The sequence below is a fragment of the Sturnira hondurensis genome, unplaced genomic scaffold (genome assembly GCF_014824575.4).
Source record: "Sturnira hondurensis isolate 20B ecotype Veracruz unplaced genomic scaffold, ASM1482457v3 Scaffold0017254, whole genome shotgun sequence".
In the NCBI taxonomy this organism is placed as follows: domain Eukaryota; kingdom Metazoa; phylum Chordata; class Mammalia; order Chiroptera; family Phyllostomidae; genus Sturnira; species Sturnira hondurensis.
Window position 1 is genome coordinate 2,019,501 of NW_028089885.1, and position 19,904 is coordinate 2,039,404.

At 61.8% G+C, this 19,904-nt stretch overlaps 1 protein-coding gene across 2 annotated transcripts in view; it reads left to right on the plus strand.

Annotated features, from left to right (window-relative positions):
* CABIN1 (calcineurin binding protein 1) overlaps positions 1–19,904 on the plus strand; it is a 125,609-nt gene that overhangs the window by 94,112 nt on the left and 11,593 nt on the right. For both annotated transcript variants that reach the window (XM_037067290.1, XM_037067291.1), the window contains exons 30-31: positions 18,350–18,513; positions 19,405–19,501. In XM_037067290.1, the coding sequence (XP_036923185.1) occupies positions 18,350–18,513; positions 19,405–19,501 (261 nt within the window). The remainder of the gene's footprint in view (positions 1–18,349; positions 18,514–19,404; positions 19,502–19,904) is intronic.

Consider the following 19,904-nt stretch of genomic DNA (forward strand, 5'->3'; position numbering starts at 1 on the left):
GGGTGGCAGGGGCAGAGAGCAGCTGAGGGTCTCAAAGGGGTCTGGCAGCAGGGCTGGGGGCAAAAGGGAGTGCGGGGTATGTTGGGTCACCTTTGTTACCCATCCACCCTGGGCTTCTGCCCCTTGGTCTTCTCTTTCTGCGTATCCACCTCTCCTTCCTTGCCAAGGCTTCCTGGGTGTCCCCGTGGCAGGTCATTGGTGGCTGCAGGGATGCTCAAAGAGGCAGCCCTCAGCCGCCCTGCAGCACCCTAAGCTAGAGTGAAAGCCCCCCAGGGAGGGTGGGTTTCCTGAGGCAAGCGTGACCACGGGAGCCTGGTCAGGGCGCAGGAGGTACCGCCCTTGCCCAGCGGTGGACACGGCTGCAGTTGTCCGAGAACAACTCCGATTGATCGATCGCAGGGCCGGCAGTTTTTTCCTCTTGTTGGCTTCCTGGTCCCTGCCCCATATGACCTCAGTTTTCCCATCTACAAAGGTGGGCCAGTGGTTTTCCAGCCCTTTTTCCAAAAAAACCCGTTTTCACTGCCCTCCCGGAAACATGAAAGGACAGCCACTCCCGCGGAGACGGGAAGGGCGGGGCCCCAGCTGCTGTGGCTGTGCCCCTTGCCCACCTAGGCTCCCTGGGAAGCAGGGCGTGAGCCCGGGAGAGGCTGTGGGGGTCTCCTCTCTGCCACTTAGACAAGGCTGCCCGAGGTCAGCAGCTAGGCCTTCTTTCTGGAGTGGCGTTGTCTTGGGAATGTGTCTTGCTCCCTCTCTTTTTTTCCACTTTTCCTGTTTGGAAAGTTTGACCAAGTTGCTTCTGAGAAAACAGCATTGGGTTTGAAATCCAAGCCAGAGCTTTGGGCTCCAGGAGCTCCCGCCTGGTTTCCATAGAGATGGGCTGTGGACTCGCTCCCACACGTGGGTCTCCCACGCTCCGCCTTGCTCTGCTGGTGTGTCCTGTCCCCGTGCTTACCGTCACCCGCCTGTGAGCCTCAAGAGGTGCCCCCTGGCCAGTCCCTGCCCCATGCCTGGTTCCGCCCAGACAGCTGGGTGACTGGGGCAGGCCTGTCCGTGTTCATGAGGCTCAGCCTCTTCATCTGCAGAGTGGAGCTGACCAGGCACCTCACGTAGTTACTGGGGACCACAGAGAAAACCACCACGTGCCCTGGGGCCATTGTGTCCAGGAGGAGCAGGAAGAGCAGAAGGAGAAGGGAGAGGCCAGCCCTGGGCTGCCGGAAAGGGACCTGTGGATAAGGGCACATGAGTGACAGGCCTACAGGGGTCAGTGGAGGAAGGGGTGAGACAGCTTGGGGTCAGTTCAGAAGGCCCTTTGAAAGAAATGCAGGACTTCGGTTGACTAAAAACACAAATTTTGCAACTCTAATCTCTAAATACAAGAATTCTAAAATTGGGGTATGTCGAAATAGGTGGACCTGCTCTCGGGGCACTTTCCTCGAACCCCAGCCGTGACTGGGGGTGGCAGACTCAGACTGTCAGCAGCAGGAGCGTGTGGCAGGCACTGGCAGCCCAGCCCCGAGGCTCAGCACCAGGCTTCTGTCACCCACCTGGCCCTGCTCAGGCCCAGGTTCCTCCAGGCTCCTCGTGTGCAGAATGAACCCAGCTCTGACCCCGGGGCTAGAGACCCAACAAGGCAGCATGTGGAGTCCCTTGAAATGGACAGTTGGACCCTAGGGGCTGTGGGTTAGGAATGCTCTCCTGGGAAGCAGGAGGTAGTGGCTGTGCTCAGGGGCCCAGGGAGCGCTCAGAGGGCGGGCTCAGAGCCCAGAGCGCTCATCTCCACTTCCACGTGATGCTGGGTGTGAGTACCCACCCCTGGTCCTGGCCCAGCACCCTGAGTGTGTTAGTTACTGTGTGAGCCTCAGGGTGTGTGGGTGCAGGAGGGGGCGTCTACCAGCCTCAGCAATTGGAAGTCGGGAGGTGGTCAGGAACACTCCTGGAGGCCTGGAGTGACCTTGAAATTGGCCAGATGTAGACAGATGAGGGAAAACCTAGGGAGGCAGTGCAGGATGTCATCACAGGCTAGAAGCAGGCCATGGTGGAGAGCGTGGGCCCATCTCAAGGGCCACCTCCATGCCCAGTCAGCAGGCCAGATCTGTCCTGTGTCAGCGGGGCTGCCTTGGGGATGCAGGTTGTGGTGCTGTGGTCGAGCTGGGAGCTCTCAGAGCTGTGGGCTGCACAGCGCGAAGGTCAGGTCTGGGGAGAGGCCAGGACTAAACAGGTTGTGGAGGTTGTTGGTGAGGACCATGAGGATCCTGTGTCTAAAGGTGTCAGAGGGGAGTCGGAGGGCATGTTCTGGCCATGGAGCAGTCAGATGCATGCTGGCTGCAGCTCAGTGCGGCTCTGCTCGTGGGAGAGCACTGTGTTCGCAGTTAGACCTGCGCCGATGTCTGCCTTGGGCAGCCCAGGCATCCAGCGGATGCGGGAGCCTCTCTGAAGAGGTAACGCCTCTCCTGGGGGATGGAGCCCGTCCTGCTCCCTCTCAGCGTGGGTGCGGGGCTCCCATGCCATGAGGGGCTGCACATCGCTGTAGAGAGGAGTGGGGTACTGTGTCTGGGTTGCGTCTTCTGGTCACTTCTCGAATTTATTCCTCTGGTTTGGGACATCTCTGCAGATTGGGGACTGAGTCCCACTCCGCCAGGCAAGCTTGAATGAGTTCGCTCCCCTTCTGATGCTGCACACCAGATCCGAAGGGTGTCTCCCTGTGGCTCTCAGGGGCAGGAAGAGGTGGTGGGCGTGGGCCTGCTTGGGGTCCTGACACACCCACTGGAGAATCCTGTGTGAGCCCTCCAGGGCCATGGCCCTGTCACCGCCCATGTCCTGAACTGTGGTCCCATCACTCCCCCCACTACTTAGAAGGCCAGCCAGAGAGACCCAGGGCCCCCCACTCCACCAAGTTGCCGAAGGCCATTCATTAGGGACCAGGGGCCAGGCGACAGATGGACTGCCCTAGTTTTCTCACTGTGCATGTCAGGCCTGGCTTTTCTGGAATGTGGGGCTCCCCTCCTGAGATGAAACGGAAGCAGCTCAGCTGTCCTGCAGAGTGGACTATTCTAGAAGCCTGGATTGCAGCTCTCATTTCCAACCCTGATGCGGGGGCGGGCTTAGAAGAGCCCGCATCCCCTCCTTCCAAGGAGGCTCTCATGGGCCCATCCGATTACACCCCGAGCGCCAGCTTGGCCCGAGAGGCCTTGGGGCCTGCAGCCCCTCTCTCCACAGAGGCCATGTGCCACTCTGTCGTACACACTAAGTTCCCATTGCTCTCCACGTGGTCTTGTTGGTGGTCCTTAGTTATAACAGGCGCTCCACCTTTCTCTCCTTTTCCACCCTGTCTCCCTGTGTGTTGTGGGGGGAAATCCTAGTCCCTCAACGTCCAACCCTGACACCTGCTGCTCCTTCCCCAGGAAGCTGCCCTGTCCCCTGTCCTCATCCTTGTTTCTCTTCCTTTGTGGCCAGCTGTGCATTTGAACTCTAAGCTGGGCTGGAAGTGCCAGGTAAGCTGAGCTGATGTGGGCTGTGGCTGCATCATTGCCCGCCCACAAGAGCCCTGGCATCCATGACCCAGATGCCCTCTGCCTCGTGATGGCATGGGGACGTGAGTACAACCCTCTTGGGGCATCCCTTTCTCTCTCAGTAAGACACTGGTGGGAGCGTGTGCACACCAGGGACTCTTGTGCTGGTCCCCATGGAGCTGAGCATGGTGTGGGCTCAGCTGTCCTGAGGTGAATGCTGTCCTAGACGGAGGGACAGGGATCCTTGCATTGAACCTGGCTGTGCTTCCCTGGGCGGGCAGGTCATTGCCCTGTCCCACCTGTGTCCTCACTTATGGGTAAAACAGGCTAGAATGGCTGGACTCACTGACTTCAAAGGCACCATGCAGCTACAGAGCACCGTCTGCAGGATTTCTGAGGACCAGAAGACCCACCTGTGAGAATGAAGGGGGGTGGTGGCTGGGGGTCTGTGTGCCTGGTGAGGAGTGGCGTGTTTCACTGTCCTAGCGGCCAGGGAAGGAGAGGAAGCTGGCCGGGTGGGATTCTAAAGCCCAGCAGTCTCCAGCTGGTGCACTGTCAGCAAAGAAGCTGTGTCCCACAGCAGGGAGGCAGGCAAGGCGTGGCAAGGCGTGCGCCTCCAGATTAGCTGGCAGCTCAGAGTGCCAAGGCAGGAAATCCAGACTGTTAACTCCAAGAAGCGTTCTTGCCATCTAAAAGGCAGCACTGAACCCAGCCCTGGGGAAGACGGGTGAGGACAATTGGGGACAGAGGTAACAGTCGGTAGAAGGGAACCAGGAGGGACCTATAGGTCTGCATTGGCTCAGGTTTTGAGAAGGGATGGCTGCGGAGGGCCACTGGGGCTGGGCCATTTTCGGGACTGCTCAGCCTGCAGCACCGTGGGCAGCAGCCCAGCTCTGGGGTCTGGGCCTTGGCTTCACAGGGCCAAGAACCCACCTCTGCCTGGGGCGGTGGCCTGTGGGGTGCTTGCATTCCCCAGCCATGTGAGCTGAAGGCCAAGTGCACATTTCCAAGGGGCCTGTGCTGTCAAGGTGACCAGGAGAGGCATGAGCAGGTCCACCTCAGGCAGAGGTTTGGGGACATGTACACGTTCGTCCCTATTAATCTGGGTTCCACACCCAGGTCGGTCTTGGAGTCTTCCTTTCCACTCCAGTAGTAGCACTGCATGACAGCATCTGCCCCACGTGCCAGTGTTCATCCTTCTCTGCCTCTCTCTTGACACCAACTCCCTGAGATAGTTTGGACTTAGCCCTCTCACCCCACTCACCTTCCTTGTCCCATCTGCCCCTGCCAGGGGCTACTCACATAAACCAGGCTTTGGTCGTCTAATCTTGCTTTCTTTAGTCCCTCTCCTGGGCTCCCGGGTTGCCATCTCCCATCTCCCTTTCTGCAGACACCCACAGGAGCTCATGTGCTTCGGGGAGGCCAGGCCTGTATCCTGAGAGCAGCGGGCAGTGTGCACTTTGGAGGCAGCTGCCGTGCAGAGATGCACAGGGTAGCCAGGTGTTGGGCTGCAAGAAGAAGCTGGCTGCCCACCTTCCCAATGTGGACATGGGTGAAGCCCTGGATGGCCTGCTTCTGTGCTGCTTCCAGGGGACGCTGGTGGACAACAGCTGGGGTCGTGAAGGATCAAGACTTCTCATGACTGGCCCCGGCCCTTGAGGCTGAGGAGGAGGGCAAGGAGCAGAGAGTGCAGGGCTGTGCAGGTAGTGAGGGCTGCCGAGGGTGAAGGCAATGGGAGGAAGGCCTGGGGAGGGGGCAGAGGGCAGGAGGAGAGGCTGTCTTCTTCCCCAACTCAGCCCTGGCCGCCTCTACCTCCTGGCTCCCAGCCCCCTCCCATCCATAAGAGGTCAGCAAGCAAGGCCCTGGGGTGGGGGGGTCTTTCTGGGCCAGTCACCTGTTGCCCTTGCTACCACCTTCTCCTTCTCCATGGTGATTCTTCTGTTCCGGAGCTGGAGCAAAGAGAGGAGTCTGCCAGGGAAAAAGCCCCTGTGATGACTGGTGACATCCTCATCCTTGGGACATTTTTCTTAGGATTGTTGAAATATGCTCTGGGAAGTTGAAGGCGGGATATCCCTTGGAGGCCATGGGCCCCATGATAGTGTGGGGCCCATCCTGCCTGAGGGTGAGTGGGCTTCTCAACAGCCCCGGCCCCACCTCTAGCAGCAGCCCCCCTCCCTAGGCTGAGCCCAAACTCAGGGAGTTCCTGGGCTCTCGATTGTAACTGGGCCGGTGAGCAAGAGCAGTGCTCCAGAGACAGGCTGGAGCACATGGCTGGGGATACCCCCAACTCCAGGCTGCCCAGAGCAACTAGTTCATAGGTTAGACCAGCCCCACCCTGCCCACTGGGGCTTCCGCTGGCCTGTGAGCGAGTGTGGTCGGGGTGGCCTGGCCTTCTGGGTCCCCAGGGCTTCAGAGCACTACAGGAGCCCCTGACCCCTTGGGCCTTCAGGGGTGGCCCTGAGGTAAGCGAGTGTCTGTGTCTTCTGGGCAGCATCAGAGCCTGTGTCCTGGATGTTCAGGTGCCCTGTGGGCGATTGGTACCCATAGGGCTCTCTTGCATATGGTGCCGACAAGTCCCAGAAGAGGCCTAGGATCTTTCGGGTCTAAAGAATTTTCGAGGCTCTGGTATGTTCAGGCCTACCAAGTGTCCACTTTCACTGTGTTCTTATGTGGCCCCACAGGGGCTCCCAAAGTACACGGGAGTGCTGCCCCCTGGGGTCAGGAAGAGTGACCTGACCCTCCCTGTCCTGGGCCTGTCAGCTAGAGATGGAGATGCCCACGTCCTGGGGCTCTGGACGGGGCTGGCACACATAGGGCTCGGGGTACCAGGCACCTGTGGTGCTGGGAGCAGAGCCGAGGAGGCTGGAGACTGACAGGAGCAGACCTTCTCCCAGGGAAGTCCCCTCAGAGGCTGGGCTCAGCGGTGGCCTGGCACAGAACCCCTGAGCTCCCATCACGCACCACAGGCCTTCCTCCTGCCGTGGTAGCCATGACCCACGACCCTGGGCTGCCCCAGCCCACCCTAGCTCTGCTCCACGCAAGCTCTGGGTGTGTGGGCTCATGTGCTGCAGGCTTGGGGCAGCTTGGGGGCTGCCTAGGATCAGACCTGGAGGCCTCCTGGGTGCAGGGCCTGGCTCCTGGAGTCACACAGCACGGACCGTGTCTTCCTGGCCCAGGTGTGATGGGCACGTGTGCTCAGCCTCCTGTGGTCTGACTCTGTCTTAGAGGAAGTGGATAAGGTATGAAATGAGGTCACGAGCTGTGTGAGGCATAGGTGTCGCGTGTCTGCTCCCGCCTGGGGACAGCCAGGAGGAATGCCAGCCACAGAGCTGTCCGGGCCGGGGGTGGGTCCTGGCCAGATGGGCTGTGCTGCTGTGTGACTTTGAGCCCATGCCCAGTGCTCTGACCCATCCCCACATGTGGGTGAGGAGCTCTTGTGACTTGAGCGACAGGCAGATTTAGAACTCTTGTCCTGAGACCCCGCCCACAGTGAACACTCAGCTGGAGTCCCTTGTTTTCCTCACACAACCTTCAGGTGGCTTGTCCTTATGCTTGTCTCCTCAGTACCTCTTGGAGCCCGGCCTGGCTCTTCCAGCGCCTAGCCGGGAGTGCTCGGAATCCTCCAGGGGGCGCTCGGACACTACCTCTGTGTCCCAGGAGGGAGGGCAAAGAAGGCAACATCATGACCTGGCTAAAGGACGAGGGTGGACCTTGGCTGACAGGCACTGGGGGTACCTGGCAAGGGTGTGTGGCAAACCTCAGAATGCCAGTGGGCTGGAGTCATCTGGTGTAAGACAGGTGGAAACTAGCCATCTTGGGAAGATGTCACCTAAACAAGTACCACCAGGATAGGGGCCAAGAAGATCTGAAGCCTCCGGGTGTGTGGGAGGGAGGAGGGATTGAGAGCTGGTGGTGCCGAGGCAGTGAGAGAGAAACTGGTGTGGGGGCCCGGTGCCTGGCTAGGGCTAGGGGCAGCATCTCTGCATCCGGCCAGGTCCCGCCTTTGCTCAGCCTTTCTAAGCTGGGGTGGGAGGCGCAGCCAGCATTTGCTGAGCAGTCCCGGAGCAGCCTGCCCCACAGGAAATTGTGCAGGGAAGTGTTGTGTACACATTGGAGCTGTGGGTGCTGGGAGATTGGCCTGCTTGCTCTTGGGTGAGACTTTTCCTTCTGAGCCCATTCTTCATCTGTAGGGTGGGCATGTACCCCCTTCCTGGGTCAGCAGAGCAAATGTGCAGGAAAGCAGCCCTCCCAACACTGTACTTGAAGCTGCCCCATGCTGAGAGGGAGGGGTGCTGCTCCTGTTTTTGGAATGCAGAGTCTGAGCGGGGAGTCCTGAGGCTACCTGGTTTCCGCCCAGCCCCACTGCTATCACCCCTTGGCCCGATGCCTTCGCTTCATTGGGCCTCACAGCGCAGCTGGAAAACGAGGCCCCTTCCAGCTGTACAACCCACTGAGGAACTGCCATGACCTCTCTGATCTGCACCCTCCCCCCCCCAGGGTGTAGTCTTTTAAAAAGCCTTCACTCCAGCTCCCACTGGATCAGCACAGACAGCTTGCAGTGGCTGCATGCCTTCTCCCCCCCCCCTCCATACCCACACCTCTGCCCTCCACAGGGCCCTCCTGGCACAACTCCAGGGGGCGCCATTCACATAACTAATCGCGTGCAGGATGAGGACAGCCCCTGCCAGCGTGTGGTTGGCCGCTGCCAGCCCAGCCCTCCACACCCCTGGCCACCCCTACACTGCTCTGTCCAGCTTGGCGGTCAGCAACCCACCACTGCCACCGAGCAGGCAGCTGGGCTATGGAGGATTGGCCGACAAAAGTCAGTTGTGCTGCCGGGCCCGTTTCCAGGCCGAGCGAGAGCCCGCGCCCCGTCCAGCTCTACCCGCCCCGCCCCGGCCCACTGCGAGTGAGCCTCCGCGGCCATGGCCCAGCGCCCGCACTAGCTCCGCTGCACAGATGCCACAGCGGAGCCAGCGGGTAGGAACTTGCCCGGGGGCGGGGGCCTGTGCCGCCACTGCTTCTCCCCTCTGCCCTGCCGGAGCTCCCAGGCTCGGCCGGAGCGGCCGGCCCCCCGGCCCGCCTGGCGCAGCAGGAAGCCCGCGGGCCGCGGTTTCCCGGGTGCTGCTTCGGAGGAAGTCTGCCCGTGGTGGGCCACGGCACCCCATGCTCCGGGCCGGCGCCCTGCACAGCGTCAGGTGGGCGGAAGGGCAGGCCGGGTGGTGGCGCGCGGGGGTGGACGGCGGGCACTGGCGGAGCCATGGGGGATAAGCCACGCAGCGAGCCCAGCCCGGGACCACAAGCAGGCGTGGGGTGTGCGCTGCGCGAAAGCGAAAGCTGCTCCCCGGGCCTCGGGCCCTACCAACTTCGCGGCGAGCAGCGTGACGAGAAGCTGCGCAGGGCGCTCCCGGGGATGGTGAGCGGACCCATCGGTGGGCAGCTGCGCCCCGCGCGGTGCTTCCCCAGCTATAAATAGCTCTGTGCGGGGGCGGGAAGATGGTGCCACCGCTTTGCGGGCACCCAGCCTGCTCGGAGCTCTGAGCTGGGCCAGGACCTTGCCCCACGCCAGAGTGGGAGGAGGGGGTAGAGGGACGCGGGTCCGGGTCACAGGGTGGGGTGTGGCACGCCCAGGTGGGGCCGCGGAGGAGTTATCTGGCGGGCTCTCCCGAGGCACTTAGTTGTTTGTTGTTTGTCGTCTCAGCTTTTCTCCGGGAGGGGGAGGGAGAGGGACAACTCGGAAACCCAGTGTGCAACGTCTCTTTTGGCAGAAGAGGCTGGGAACGGGCGGGCTCCGACTGCAGGCAAATTGCAGGCTTCCCTAGCCCCTGCCAGCGCTGGGGACTCATTACCTGTGGATGGCGCGGGGAATCCCTTGCTTTCGGCAGCCCAGCCTGGACTGCTTGTGCAGAGAGGGCAGTGGCGCCCCTAGCGGCCTCTGTACAACCCTGCGGCGGGAGGGGCCCGCCCGGAGGGGTTTGCAGTGGAAACTGCAGGACTTCCTGCCCCAAGGGGTGTTCAACCTAACCCGCTCCCGGTGGCGCCCCCAACCTTAGGCCTGGAGCAGGTTGATGGCTTTGAGGAGGGGTATGGTGTGGGGCTGACACCTTGAAACTCAGTTCTGGCCCCGGAGGCCTGAGGATTCCTGAAGAGGGCTGCTGCTGGAGAGAGGGGCATTTGGGCCAAGGGTGGGACAGATGCTGCCCTGCCTTCCTGTTCTCTCTGTGCTGGTCACCTCACTGTGAGCCAAGCAGGCTGGAGTGGAAAGAGCCCGGGAGGCTGAGTTCTGCCGTAGGCTCACCTCCCTGGCAGTGCGTCCTGGGATAAGACTCTCCCAGCAGGGTATGAGTGAGGCCCTGTGTGGGGAAAGCTGGGCAGGCGCCCTGTGAGGACCCTTGGCCCCCCGAGGCTCATGCGCACAAGTGCGGCTCTACACACCCTCTCCACCCCTCTCCAGCTGGCCTTGCTGTTTGGCAGGTTCTTGGGAGTTTGTGGGTTACAGGTTTCTCCCTAAGACTGTGGAGGACATTGGTATTCTCTCCAAGGCTGCTCCTAACCTCAGGGCCTACAGCCCAGATTCCATCCTGTTCTTGGTTGTCCTAGAAACAGCAGAAAGATTTTGTGCTTCTTGGGGTGGGGGGCAGGCTACTCCAGCACCCCTCCCCAGTGAGGGGCTTCCTCACTCTCTCCAGGGCCAGCCACCCCCTGCGCAGCTGGTCTTCAGCTAGCAGCAGCCTGCTGCCACAGCCCCACACCTGCTGCTCCTGGGAATGGGGTGCCAGCAGGCTCCCACCCTCGCCCATTTGGAGCTGAGTCACCACTGCAACCATCCCACGGAGGGGAGCTGCAGGGATCCCACTGCTGGGGCGGAAGGGGCTCTCCCTCGGGCGTTCCCGGCCCTGTGTTCTCTGTGAGCGGGGACCTTGAAGCTGAGAGGCTGCAGGAAGCTTTGCCCACCTGTCATGCTGTGGCACATGGGCCTGGCGGGGGGCTGGGAGGCTCTGGAAGACAAAGGACCCAGGCCCTGTCTATGGGAGTGCACCTGCTGCCACCCGCCCTCTTGGTCTCCTCTGGGATCCATCCTGAGGAGAGGGCGAACAGCTGTTCAGCCCGCGTTCTTCACAATGAACCTGAAGACACCCACCCGCAGGGGGTTTGACGAGTAAGGGGATCCCACTGGGCTGATGCGCCGTGGCCTTTTAAATGATGGGGACTTCTCGGTGTAAGAAAATATGTGTGCTGTTTTTACTGAGTTAAAAACGAATATAAAAACTACACGCTCCTTTGTTCCTTCTGCTCGGGACACCCAGGTGGCGAGGTCAACCGTGTTGGGCTGCCCGTGTCCTCCTCACTTGCTGGAGACTCCCCTCCTCCGCTTCCAGCTGCTGCTCCTTGGCTTCTCTCTGGCCCCCTGATTCCCCCTCCTCAAATTCCTTGCTCTCTTGGACCGTTACCGCTTGTAACTGCACATGTGTCTCTCTGTCCCACAGTAGGGACTCCCATGGCGGTGGGTGGGCGGTGTCTGCCCCGTCCACATGACCCCAGGCCCTTGCGGTGCACTAGCAGTGCAGTTGCCAGGCTGCAGAGGGAAGGGCACTCCAGGCTGACCTGCCCTGCGCGGCCTAGGGGCCACTCCTGAGTTGGGCCTCTCCAGCACCCGGAGGGCACTCACCTGGGCATAAACTCCCCAGAGCCTGCTTAGACGTGGCGCAGATGCCACACTGGGGCCCTCACTGAGAGCTGCCTGGAGCTGTACCAACGTCGAGCAGACTTGGAGGCCAGGACTTGTGGCTGACCTAGAGCACTCCTTTCCTGGAGGGAGGCCTGCTGGGCCTGCCTTCCTCTCTGCCTGGCCCGACTCTTACAGAAGCCGGTTTTCCTCTCCCCCGGCAGGGCTGCAGGGGCCCCCTGAGGCTTCGTCTTGTCTCAGGTTGTGGGCACATCAGGGTTTTGTTCAGGGGGGTGGAGGCGTAGCCCCATCCGCCTATCCCCAGGCAGCCCAGAGTCCAGGGGACCGTGGTAGGGCATGCTGGGATTTAGGCCCTCGGGACTGGCTGAGAACTGATTGACCCCGAGAACTAGGTCATCCGTGGAACCAGCCTGTGGGCAGAAGTCCCCAAGGAGACACATGCCCTTTGGATTGAGAGGGTCCACAGCGTGTGGCAGACCACCAGTTGCCTACCTGCCACCTGGCTGAGCCAGGTGCCCTGGCTCTCTCCAGAGTGCTGTGGGCCCCTTGCTGCCCTTCCCTGCCAGTTCCTCCATGAGCCTCCCGGGCCTGGCTCCTTCAGGGACTTGCTGGCTGCTCCCAGGAGCGATCACATCTTCCTGCCTGGGCCTCACGTGCTGCTCCACCTGGGTACTGCAGAGTGGGTAAGGGGCCACATTGGAGTCCGTGGGTGGCAGCAGGGGACAGCAGGAGAAGCTGTCCCCAGTGGGGTCCTGGAGGCCGAGACTGGAGGCCATTCCCACAACAGGGGCCCAAGGGACTTGATTCTGAAGCCTTGGGGCACTCAGTTGCTGGCAGAGGCCGACGGCTTCCCGGCACTCTGGGTCTGGCATTCCAGCCCCAGCTTACCCCGTGACAGGGCGTCCTCAGGTCTCCAAAGACGGTGGCTCCACACTGAAGTCATTTGGTGTCCTGTCCAGTTTTCTGTGTCTTCGTTTCTACATCTGTAAATCGTAGGCTGCATTGCTGACCTCCTCTTCCTTTAATAGCGCTCTGGGAGGGTGCAGGCGAGACCCAAGGAGGGCGACCCGGCCTCTGTGTTCTGTCCCACCCCAGGGTCCCTGGACAGCCTTCAGCAGGTTGTCTGGACTCGTTTTCCCCTGTGGAGAACGAGAGGCAGGTCAACTGCACACATGCACTGTCTGTGCCAGGTGGGCATGGGAGGAGTCTGTGCCCTCTCCTGGGCCCCGCCCCCTCTTGGTAGGCTCTTGCCCTGGGTCTGAGTGTGGCCGCAACAAAACGGAACCTGACTGGGCTGTGCCTCGTGCCTGCGTTTCCCAGCGACCAGGGGGCCTCTGCCTGTGCCCTCAGAGTGGAGGGGCAGCTGTAACTGAAAGGTGGGGCTGGGGGCCCCAGGACAGCCTTGGGATGTGCTGTGAGACTGGTCTGAGGCCTGCCCAGCAAAGCGTGGTCAGCCCCACTGGTGTGCAGGGCACCGGGTGTCCAGCAGTGTGCATGGGCGGGGTCTCTGGCCCACACTGAGGCAGTCAGGGAGGTGAGGTGTGGACTGGCCAGCTAGTCAGGAGGTGGGGGAGAGGGAGCCTCTGCCCCTCCAGGAGGAAGCTCCCTTCACACCGCAGTGCTCCAGGGATAGTGTGGGCAGGGGCCAGGAGCGTGGGCTGGGGCCCTGAGCAAGGACTGAGCCTGCCCTCCAGGAGCAGTGCTTTGTACCAGGACATCTGCCGTCCTCCCCTCCCTGGGGTGCCACCTGCCAAGGTTGTGGCGACTGGAGGCCAGGCCCCATGGCTGTCCTGCCCAGGCACTGGCCCTGCCCCACTTCCCATCCCCATTTGTAAATAGACAGTGGGTTTGTGGGCAACAACGCAGGCTGGGCCACAGCACCCACCCCCTCCCCTGACCTAGCCCTTGGCTCCCTTTGAAAGGCTCCAAGGGTCCCCAGCTGTGGCGACCAGGCGCCACTGTGGGGCTCAGCTTCTGAAGCTGTTTCCTCAAGTCAGCGCGAGGATGTCGCCTGAGACCCAAGGCTGCAGGGAGGGTTGGGTAACTTGTATCAGAGCGTGGGGCCCCATGAATTATTCAGCGGTTAGAGTCTGTCTTGGTGATCTCATCTGCCAGCCCAAACCTGGAACCTTTCTGATGGGTTGAGGGGTCGGCAGAGACGCTCCCATCGAGACACTCGACACACAGCAGAGCTCTGAGCACAGTCCCAGCACCTCTAAGTGCCCACTGCTGTTTGCCCCCAGTGGCCCACCACTCTCCAAGCAAGCATCTTCCCAGCCAGGAATCGAATTCTGTGCCTGCAGCTCTGGGAGAGGGTCTTGGAGGAGGCAGCCAGGCGAGGGTGCTGGGGAAGAACTGGGGAGGGCCCGAGTCATACCCCCAGGCCCCGCCTGGCATCAGTACTACCTTCCCCGGGTGATCTCCATCCCGGGCCCTCCTTCTGGGGTCCTCTGGCTCCCATGTGTGGCTGCCCCCTACCTTGTGGTGCCTCCCCCTCCCTGGGAGCCCCTGGTTCCTTTGGGGCCATCCACAGGCACAGAGTGGGAAGGCCATCTTTTCCTGAGGGGACAGCATGGGCCGGGGAGCATGCGGGCTTGAGGTGTGGGACGTGTCCCAGCCATGCTGGGGCTGCCGGTGTCCGGGCTTTGGCTGTAAACACAGAAGCCCAGCACTGTCTGCTTGGGCACAAAGCTTGCTTGCCACCCTGCCAGCTCGTGACTGGCAGCTCCACGCCCTCAGGCCATCTGTCCCTGGAGGCCGGCCTCGTGGAGGCTGCGGGAACTTCCTTGGGGCTTGTGTTGTCTGTGGTTCTTTTCTAATTTTCTGTGGACACGTTGCTTGATATGTGTTCTGTCCTCCATCCTTTTGTGGGTTGCTGGTTTATGGTATGCGTTCCTCCACTGAGTCCTGGCAGGAAATGGACGGAGAGGGAAGGGGTCCATACTGTGCCCTGAAACACGTGATGTAAACTAGACCTGGCCCTACGGGGTGTGTCCTGGTCCTGGCCCTCCTTGGGGGCTGGCTGAAAACCCCTCGGGAGCCTCCTGGGCATAGGAACCCTGTGCCTGCCTCTGGTGATGAGGACACCTCTGCAGCTGTCCCTGGCCCGTGGAGAGGCTGCTCAGCCAGGCCCATCTGCCCCAGACATGAGGAGGGAACCCACACACAGTCGGGGCTCAGCTGGGGTCCAGCAGTGCTGCTGAGAGCAAGCCATTTCTCCCTGGGACTCGGGTTCCCACCTACACAGTGAGCAGGTTTGGCCATCCACGCGTGCTTGGAGATGTGCGTGATTGTGTAACTCTGATGCCACCAGATTCCTCAGTGGGCAGCATCCTGGGGATCGGGAAGGAGGTGCAGGAAGGGGGCGGGGGTGGGGCTGGGAGGGTGAGCCGTGTGGTGGTGGGGACTGGATGGCAGGCAGGCCTGCCTTGGCCTGCCTCCAGGAAGTGTTGTGAATGAGGCATTGCCTCGCTTCCGTGACCAGATGGCAGCCCCGCACCCGCCTGATTCCTGGGGAGGCCGGTAGCGTCAGGACACCCTCCTGCACAGCCCCAGGTTAGCCCACAGCAGCAGGTGGCCCTGCGGGCCCTTCAGGGAGCATTGTTAGCATGCTGATTGGCTCATTTTGGGGCACCTCCACCTACCACCCCCACCCAGGGGAAAAACAAAACCAAACAAGTAAATGCCGGGTCTTCCATTGCAGAGCTTGGGAGAGAGAGCAGGTGTTTGGGATCCGTCTCTACAAGGGCCCTGCCCATGCCCCCACCATCTGCTAAGGCCACTGTGCCCACCTGGCTGACCTTGCAGAGGGCCAAATGTGTGTTAGCTCCGGCAGTGCCTTCTCGGCCCCCCTTTTCAGGGGAGAGAGGAGAGCTGGCCCTCAGCTGGAGCCTGGTCTGCACCGCCCCTGCGTGGCCCAGGTTCTGCCAGCCCTGGCAAGTGTTCTGCTCACTGCCGGGGTGTTGGCGACTTGCCTTACGGCCTTTTCTGTAAGGAGGAGTGCCCCCACCTGCTCCCTCACCCCCAGTGTCGGGCCGTATGCACCCAGAACTCTGCAGAACATTCCTTCCACTGCAGGCAGGGTTGCCTACCCTCTACCTTCTATCCCTGGATGAGGAACCAGCAGAGGGTGGGGAGCTGCCCTTCCCCAAGCATTTTTCAAGCTGCCAGATTTGGGTCAGGGCCCTAGCAACCCAGAGCTGGAGATCTTCTATGCAGGACACATTCCCAGCCACAGACCCACCCACTGACCATCTTAGGAGCTGGCTTCAAGTGGTCGTGGCAGAGCCTTAGAAGGGCAGGAAGCCAGGAGGGCTTCAGAGAGGAGGCGATGTTGCAGCTGGGCCTGGGAGGGACACAGGAGAGCTGGCTGGGCAAAAGAGGTAGAAGGCACCCCAACAGACGAGAAGTATGGATTTCACAGCTGTGTGAGGGGGTGGTGAGTGTCCCAAATTGAGGCAAGAGAGGTGTGAAAGCCAGCACGGCCCAGACTTGTGCTGCGGTAGGGGAAGGAGCCATCTGTCGGGACTGTAAGCAGGGAGGGATACAGCCGCATTATCCTTTTCCGAGCTTGCCCTGGCCCAGGCTGGGTAGATGGGTGTGGAGGGCAAGAGTCGAAGGAAGACGCCTGGTGACGCCTGGGCTGTATCAGGGTGTTAGGGGTACGGGATGCAGGCTCGGGTGCTAGGGAAGGGTGAGGGCATGGGGACAAGCCTTGGGTTCCAGGACTTTGTGAAGGAGCCTTTTCTAGCAATTGACCGAAGATGAAACTGCTCCCCTCCAGAGGTGGTGAGCTCCCCAGATGTGCAGACCTCGCGGGTGTGGAGAACAGACATTGGGCCCTGGCTCCCCAAGTACCTGGAGCCCCCAAGGCATTGGCACCATATCTGAGGCCCCCATGACCCTTGCCTCTGCCCACCTCTCAGCCAGGCTGACCCTTCGTCCTTGGCAGGCCTGTCCTGAGCCTCCTCCTTCCCTCCCCTCCCCCTACCTGTGCTGTGGTCCACTGGTGTGGTCGGCAGGGGTGACAGAGGAGGAACAGGGCCACTTCCCAGGGGCGGGCCCAGAGACGTCAACACCCCTCTTCTCACACAGCCACCCCCAAACACGATCAGGGGGGCAGATGTGAGACTTCATTCATTCTTCCTGGTAGCTCTCCCAGGAAGGGCAGGGCCCTTGCACCCCAGCTGCTCCTGGGGGCGCCTGGGAGAGACCTCCTGACCCCTGATCAAAGCACACCAGAAGTGACTCCGACCTGTCCTTTGAGTCTTGAGAGGCTCTGTGGGGAGTTGTTGGGGGACTCGGGGTTCAGTGAATTCTGCAGTCACCTGGATCTCGTGATTGAGAGCGCCCCCTGTGCCCAAGGAGGAGCGAGATCCGGAGCTCCGGGCTGTGGCGCCGGGCCAGCCCCGGCACACGCCTGTGGTGTCCCGGCACGAGGCTGGGCGGCGCTTCCAGCTCCACTGCCCTTCCTGTGAGGTGCGGAGAGGAGCCAAGTGGCCGGCCGTGGAGGCTTCCCTCTGGGCTCGTTCTCCTTATCTGTCCTCAGGTGGTGGGGGGGCCGACCCTGGGGCTGCCTCTTGTGCTGTGACCCTGAGGGACTTTGAGCTCTGCCCTCACTCATGTCACTATGTGAAGCAGCAGTGAGGACCACAACGGTGCCAGTGGTGCCTTGGCAGGGCCAGGCCCTTACTGCTGGCACCTTCCTGGCCACTGCCGTCACACTGGAGGGTGGGATGCCAGGGCCACACTGGTGGGGACAGCTGTTCAAGGCTCTGTCATTCTCTCAGCTGGCACCTTTTCCTGAGCTGCTGCAGAACCCGCATCTGCCGGGTGGGACGTGTTAATGCCCCAGGCAAGGGTGGCCTCTGCTCCCTGGTTTTGTTCAGATGGAGTTCGGGGGCAGCTGCTGCCTTCTCTGGCACTGCCAGGGATGGAGGGTGGCTGCCCTATCCGCGAGGCATCTCTGCATATTCAGCATGAGCCAGTGACCCACTGTGGAATCTGCGTAGACTCACGGCTAGGGGTTTCAGATCCTCTCTTCCTTGAGTAGTCCGGGTCGAGAGGGGCCCTGGCGCCCTTCCCTGGACTGCTGGTGAGGGTGGGTGCCGTGAACAGTCATTGGGCATTCAGGGACTGGGGCCTGGGAGGGGCGCCCCCGGGAAACCTCACCGTGGGCTCCATGCAGAGGAGGCGGTGTCGCTCACAGCCCTGCTTCACCCCGGGCAGGAATTTCTCTAGGGTGTTGGCTACTGGGACCTGCCAGGGAGCTGCCAGCTCCTTCCAGGCCCCAGGGTCCTGCTTCAGAGGCCTGACTCCTAATGTCCAGGCGCTGGAGCCTTTGGCCACTCAGAAGACATGAGCTGCTGTTTGCTGTCACCCCTTCCCTGGGTCACCCTTTCCTTCAGCACACCTTGTCTGGACCCGAGTGGGTGCCAGAGGCCATGCTGGGTGTGGGGACGTTGCAGGGAACCAGACTTTGGGGATGGCAATGGGCCGAGTTCCCAGTGTGGCAGTGGGGTAGGCTTGGCACAGGGAAGGGTGGGGCTCCCCAGAGCCAGCCCTGCCGCGGCTCGGCTTTCAGACAGTGGGTTGGATGGGCGAGAAGTGGTGGAGCGGGTCCTGGCCAAAGCGAACTGTGGACCAAGGCAAGTTGGTGGGAACCAGGAGTCCTAGGGGCCACAGGTCATCCTTTGCCCAAACCTTGATTCTCTGGACACTGCCAGAGGGAGTCCACATGGGGGGTAGGGTCCCAAGCCTGAGCCTGTCTGGCCAGCAACACCTGCCAGAAGGTCACGGCGGCCAACTTTTGACCCTCAGTTGACCTCCCGGAATTGGGCTCATCGATCAGTCTGCACCTGTACAGGCGAGTGGGCAGTGAGCTCCTCCCGGTGGTTGCATCTGACCAGCGGTGGCTGGCGTGCTTCCCGGAGGGGCAGATCACGCGGACCTGTGCCGTGCAGTCATTCAAAAGAGAGCGGGTGCATGGTGGCACGTGCATCCCTTCATGCAGCTTTGGGCGCGGCCACACTTCCATCCCCCCTGGGAAGCGAGAGGGGTGTGAGGAGCCCCTGGTTGGGCAGAGCCCCTTCTGGCACCATGGCAGCTGCAGCTGCAGCCGACCTTCTCAGAAACCCTCCCCCCCACCCCACAGGGCATCTGGCGGATCCCTGTGGACGAGATCGACCGGCCGGGCAGCTTCGCCTGGCACATGAACCGCTCCATCGTGCTGTTGCTCAAGGTGCTGGCCCAGCTCCGGGACCACGGCACCCTGCTGAAGGTGTCCTCCATGCTGCAGCGGACCCCAGACCAGGGCAAGTGAGTGCAGCACGTGCCGGCTGGAGCCCCGTGGCCCCTCTGCCCAGGCTGTCTTTACGTGGGTCTGGGCCCCTCTAGACTCCTGTTCAGAGTCTAGAACTGAGGCCGCAGCACCCATGCCTCAGACACCTGGGGCCGACACAGGCGTTTGATCGCCCCGTTGAGACTCTGAGCAAGCCAGTCTTTCCTTTCCTTCTGCTTCCCCCAACCTGGGGCACTGAGAATGCTGTCTGGTCACAGGCACAGGCGTCCAGTCCAGGTGGTAGCTGGGGCACCTGGGGAACCAGATTTTGGGGATGGCAATGGGCCGAGTTCCCAGTGTGGCAGTGGGGTAGGCTTGGCACAGGGAAGGGTGGGGCTCCCCGGAGCCAGCCCTGGGTTGGCGTAATAACATGCCAGGCAGGAGGAGGGCCTGGGTTTCTGAGGTAACCAGGCATCCCTTTGTCAGAAAGGGCGGGACAGACAGAACCAGCGGGCGTCTGTTGCAGCTGCCACTTGCAGAGGGCGTGGGGAGTCCCAGGGGAGACACAGCGCAGACACTTCTGGCCCGGTCGAGAGTCCTCGCACTGCCAGCTGGGCCTCCTCTCCCTGCTATCTCACTCACCTGCCCTGTGCCCGGAGCTGCGGAGGGGCCTTCCCATGGGGCCCGCGGCACACTGGAGACGGGCTCGTGGGCGAGAAGCCAGAGGCCCCGGCTCTCACTGAGCCTGGCCCTGCCTACCCTGCCCCCAGGGCAGGCTTCTGGGGAGCAAACCCTGGGCAGATGGACAAGGGGGACCCTGAGGGAGTAGCAGGTATGATTGGCGTGGGGAGGGGCTCGGGCTACCATCCAGCAGTGCCATGTGGCTCTGACACCCTGCCACCTCTCTGTCCACCTCCGTGTGCCTGCAGGAAGTATCTGCGAGATGCTGACCGCCAGGTCCTGGCGCAGCGGGCCTTCATCCTCACTGTGAAGGTGCTGGAGGACACGCTGAGTGAGCTCTCGGAGGTATGCTCCTGGCGGCCCTCTCTTCTCCCAGTGGTGGCCCTGCCCGCCATTCACACGCCAGTGCCCTTAGGCAGGTCCCATGTCTTCACCTGTGAAGCATCCCATTTCCCTGGATGGGGAAGGTCAAGCACAGGAACGAAGGCACAGGCACTTGGTGACACGCCAACATGCTGGGCAGGCGTGGGCTGGCGGTCAGTGAGAATAATAGTGACGTCCCCCAGGCTGCTGCCACCCCTGGCTGCCCTCGCCTGGCCAGCTTCCCACAGGCTGAGCAAGGCCTCTGAGCACACCCCAACACACGGTCCCTCCTCACCCTCCGAGGCGATGCGCAGTCCTCACCCCATTTCACAGCTGAGTACCCGCAGGCCCAGGGGGTTAGGTCACCGGCTGAGCAGGTGGGGCC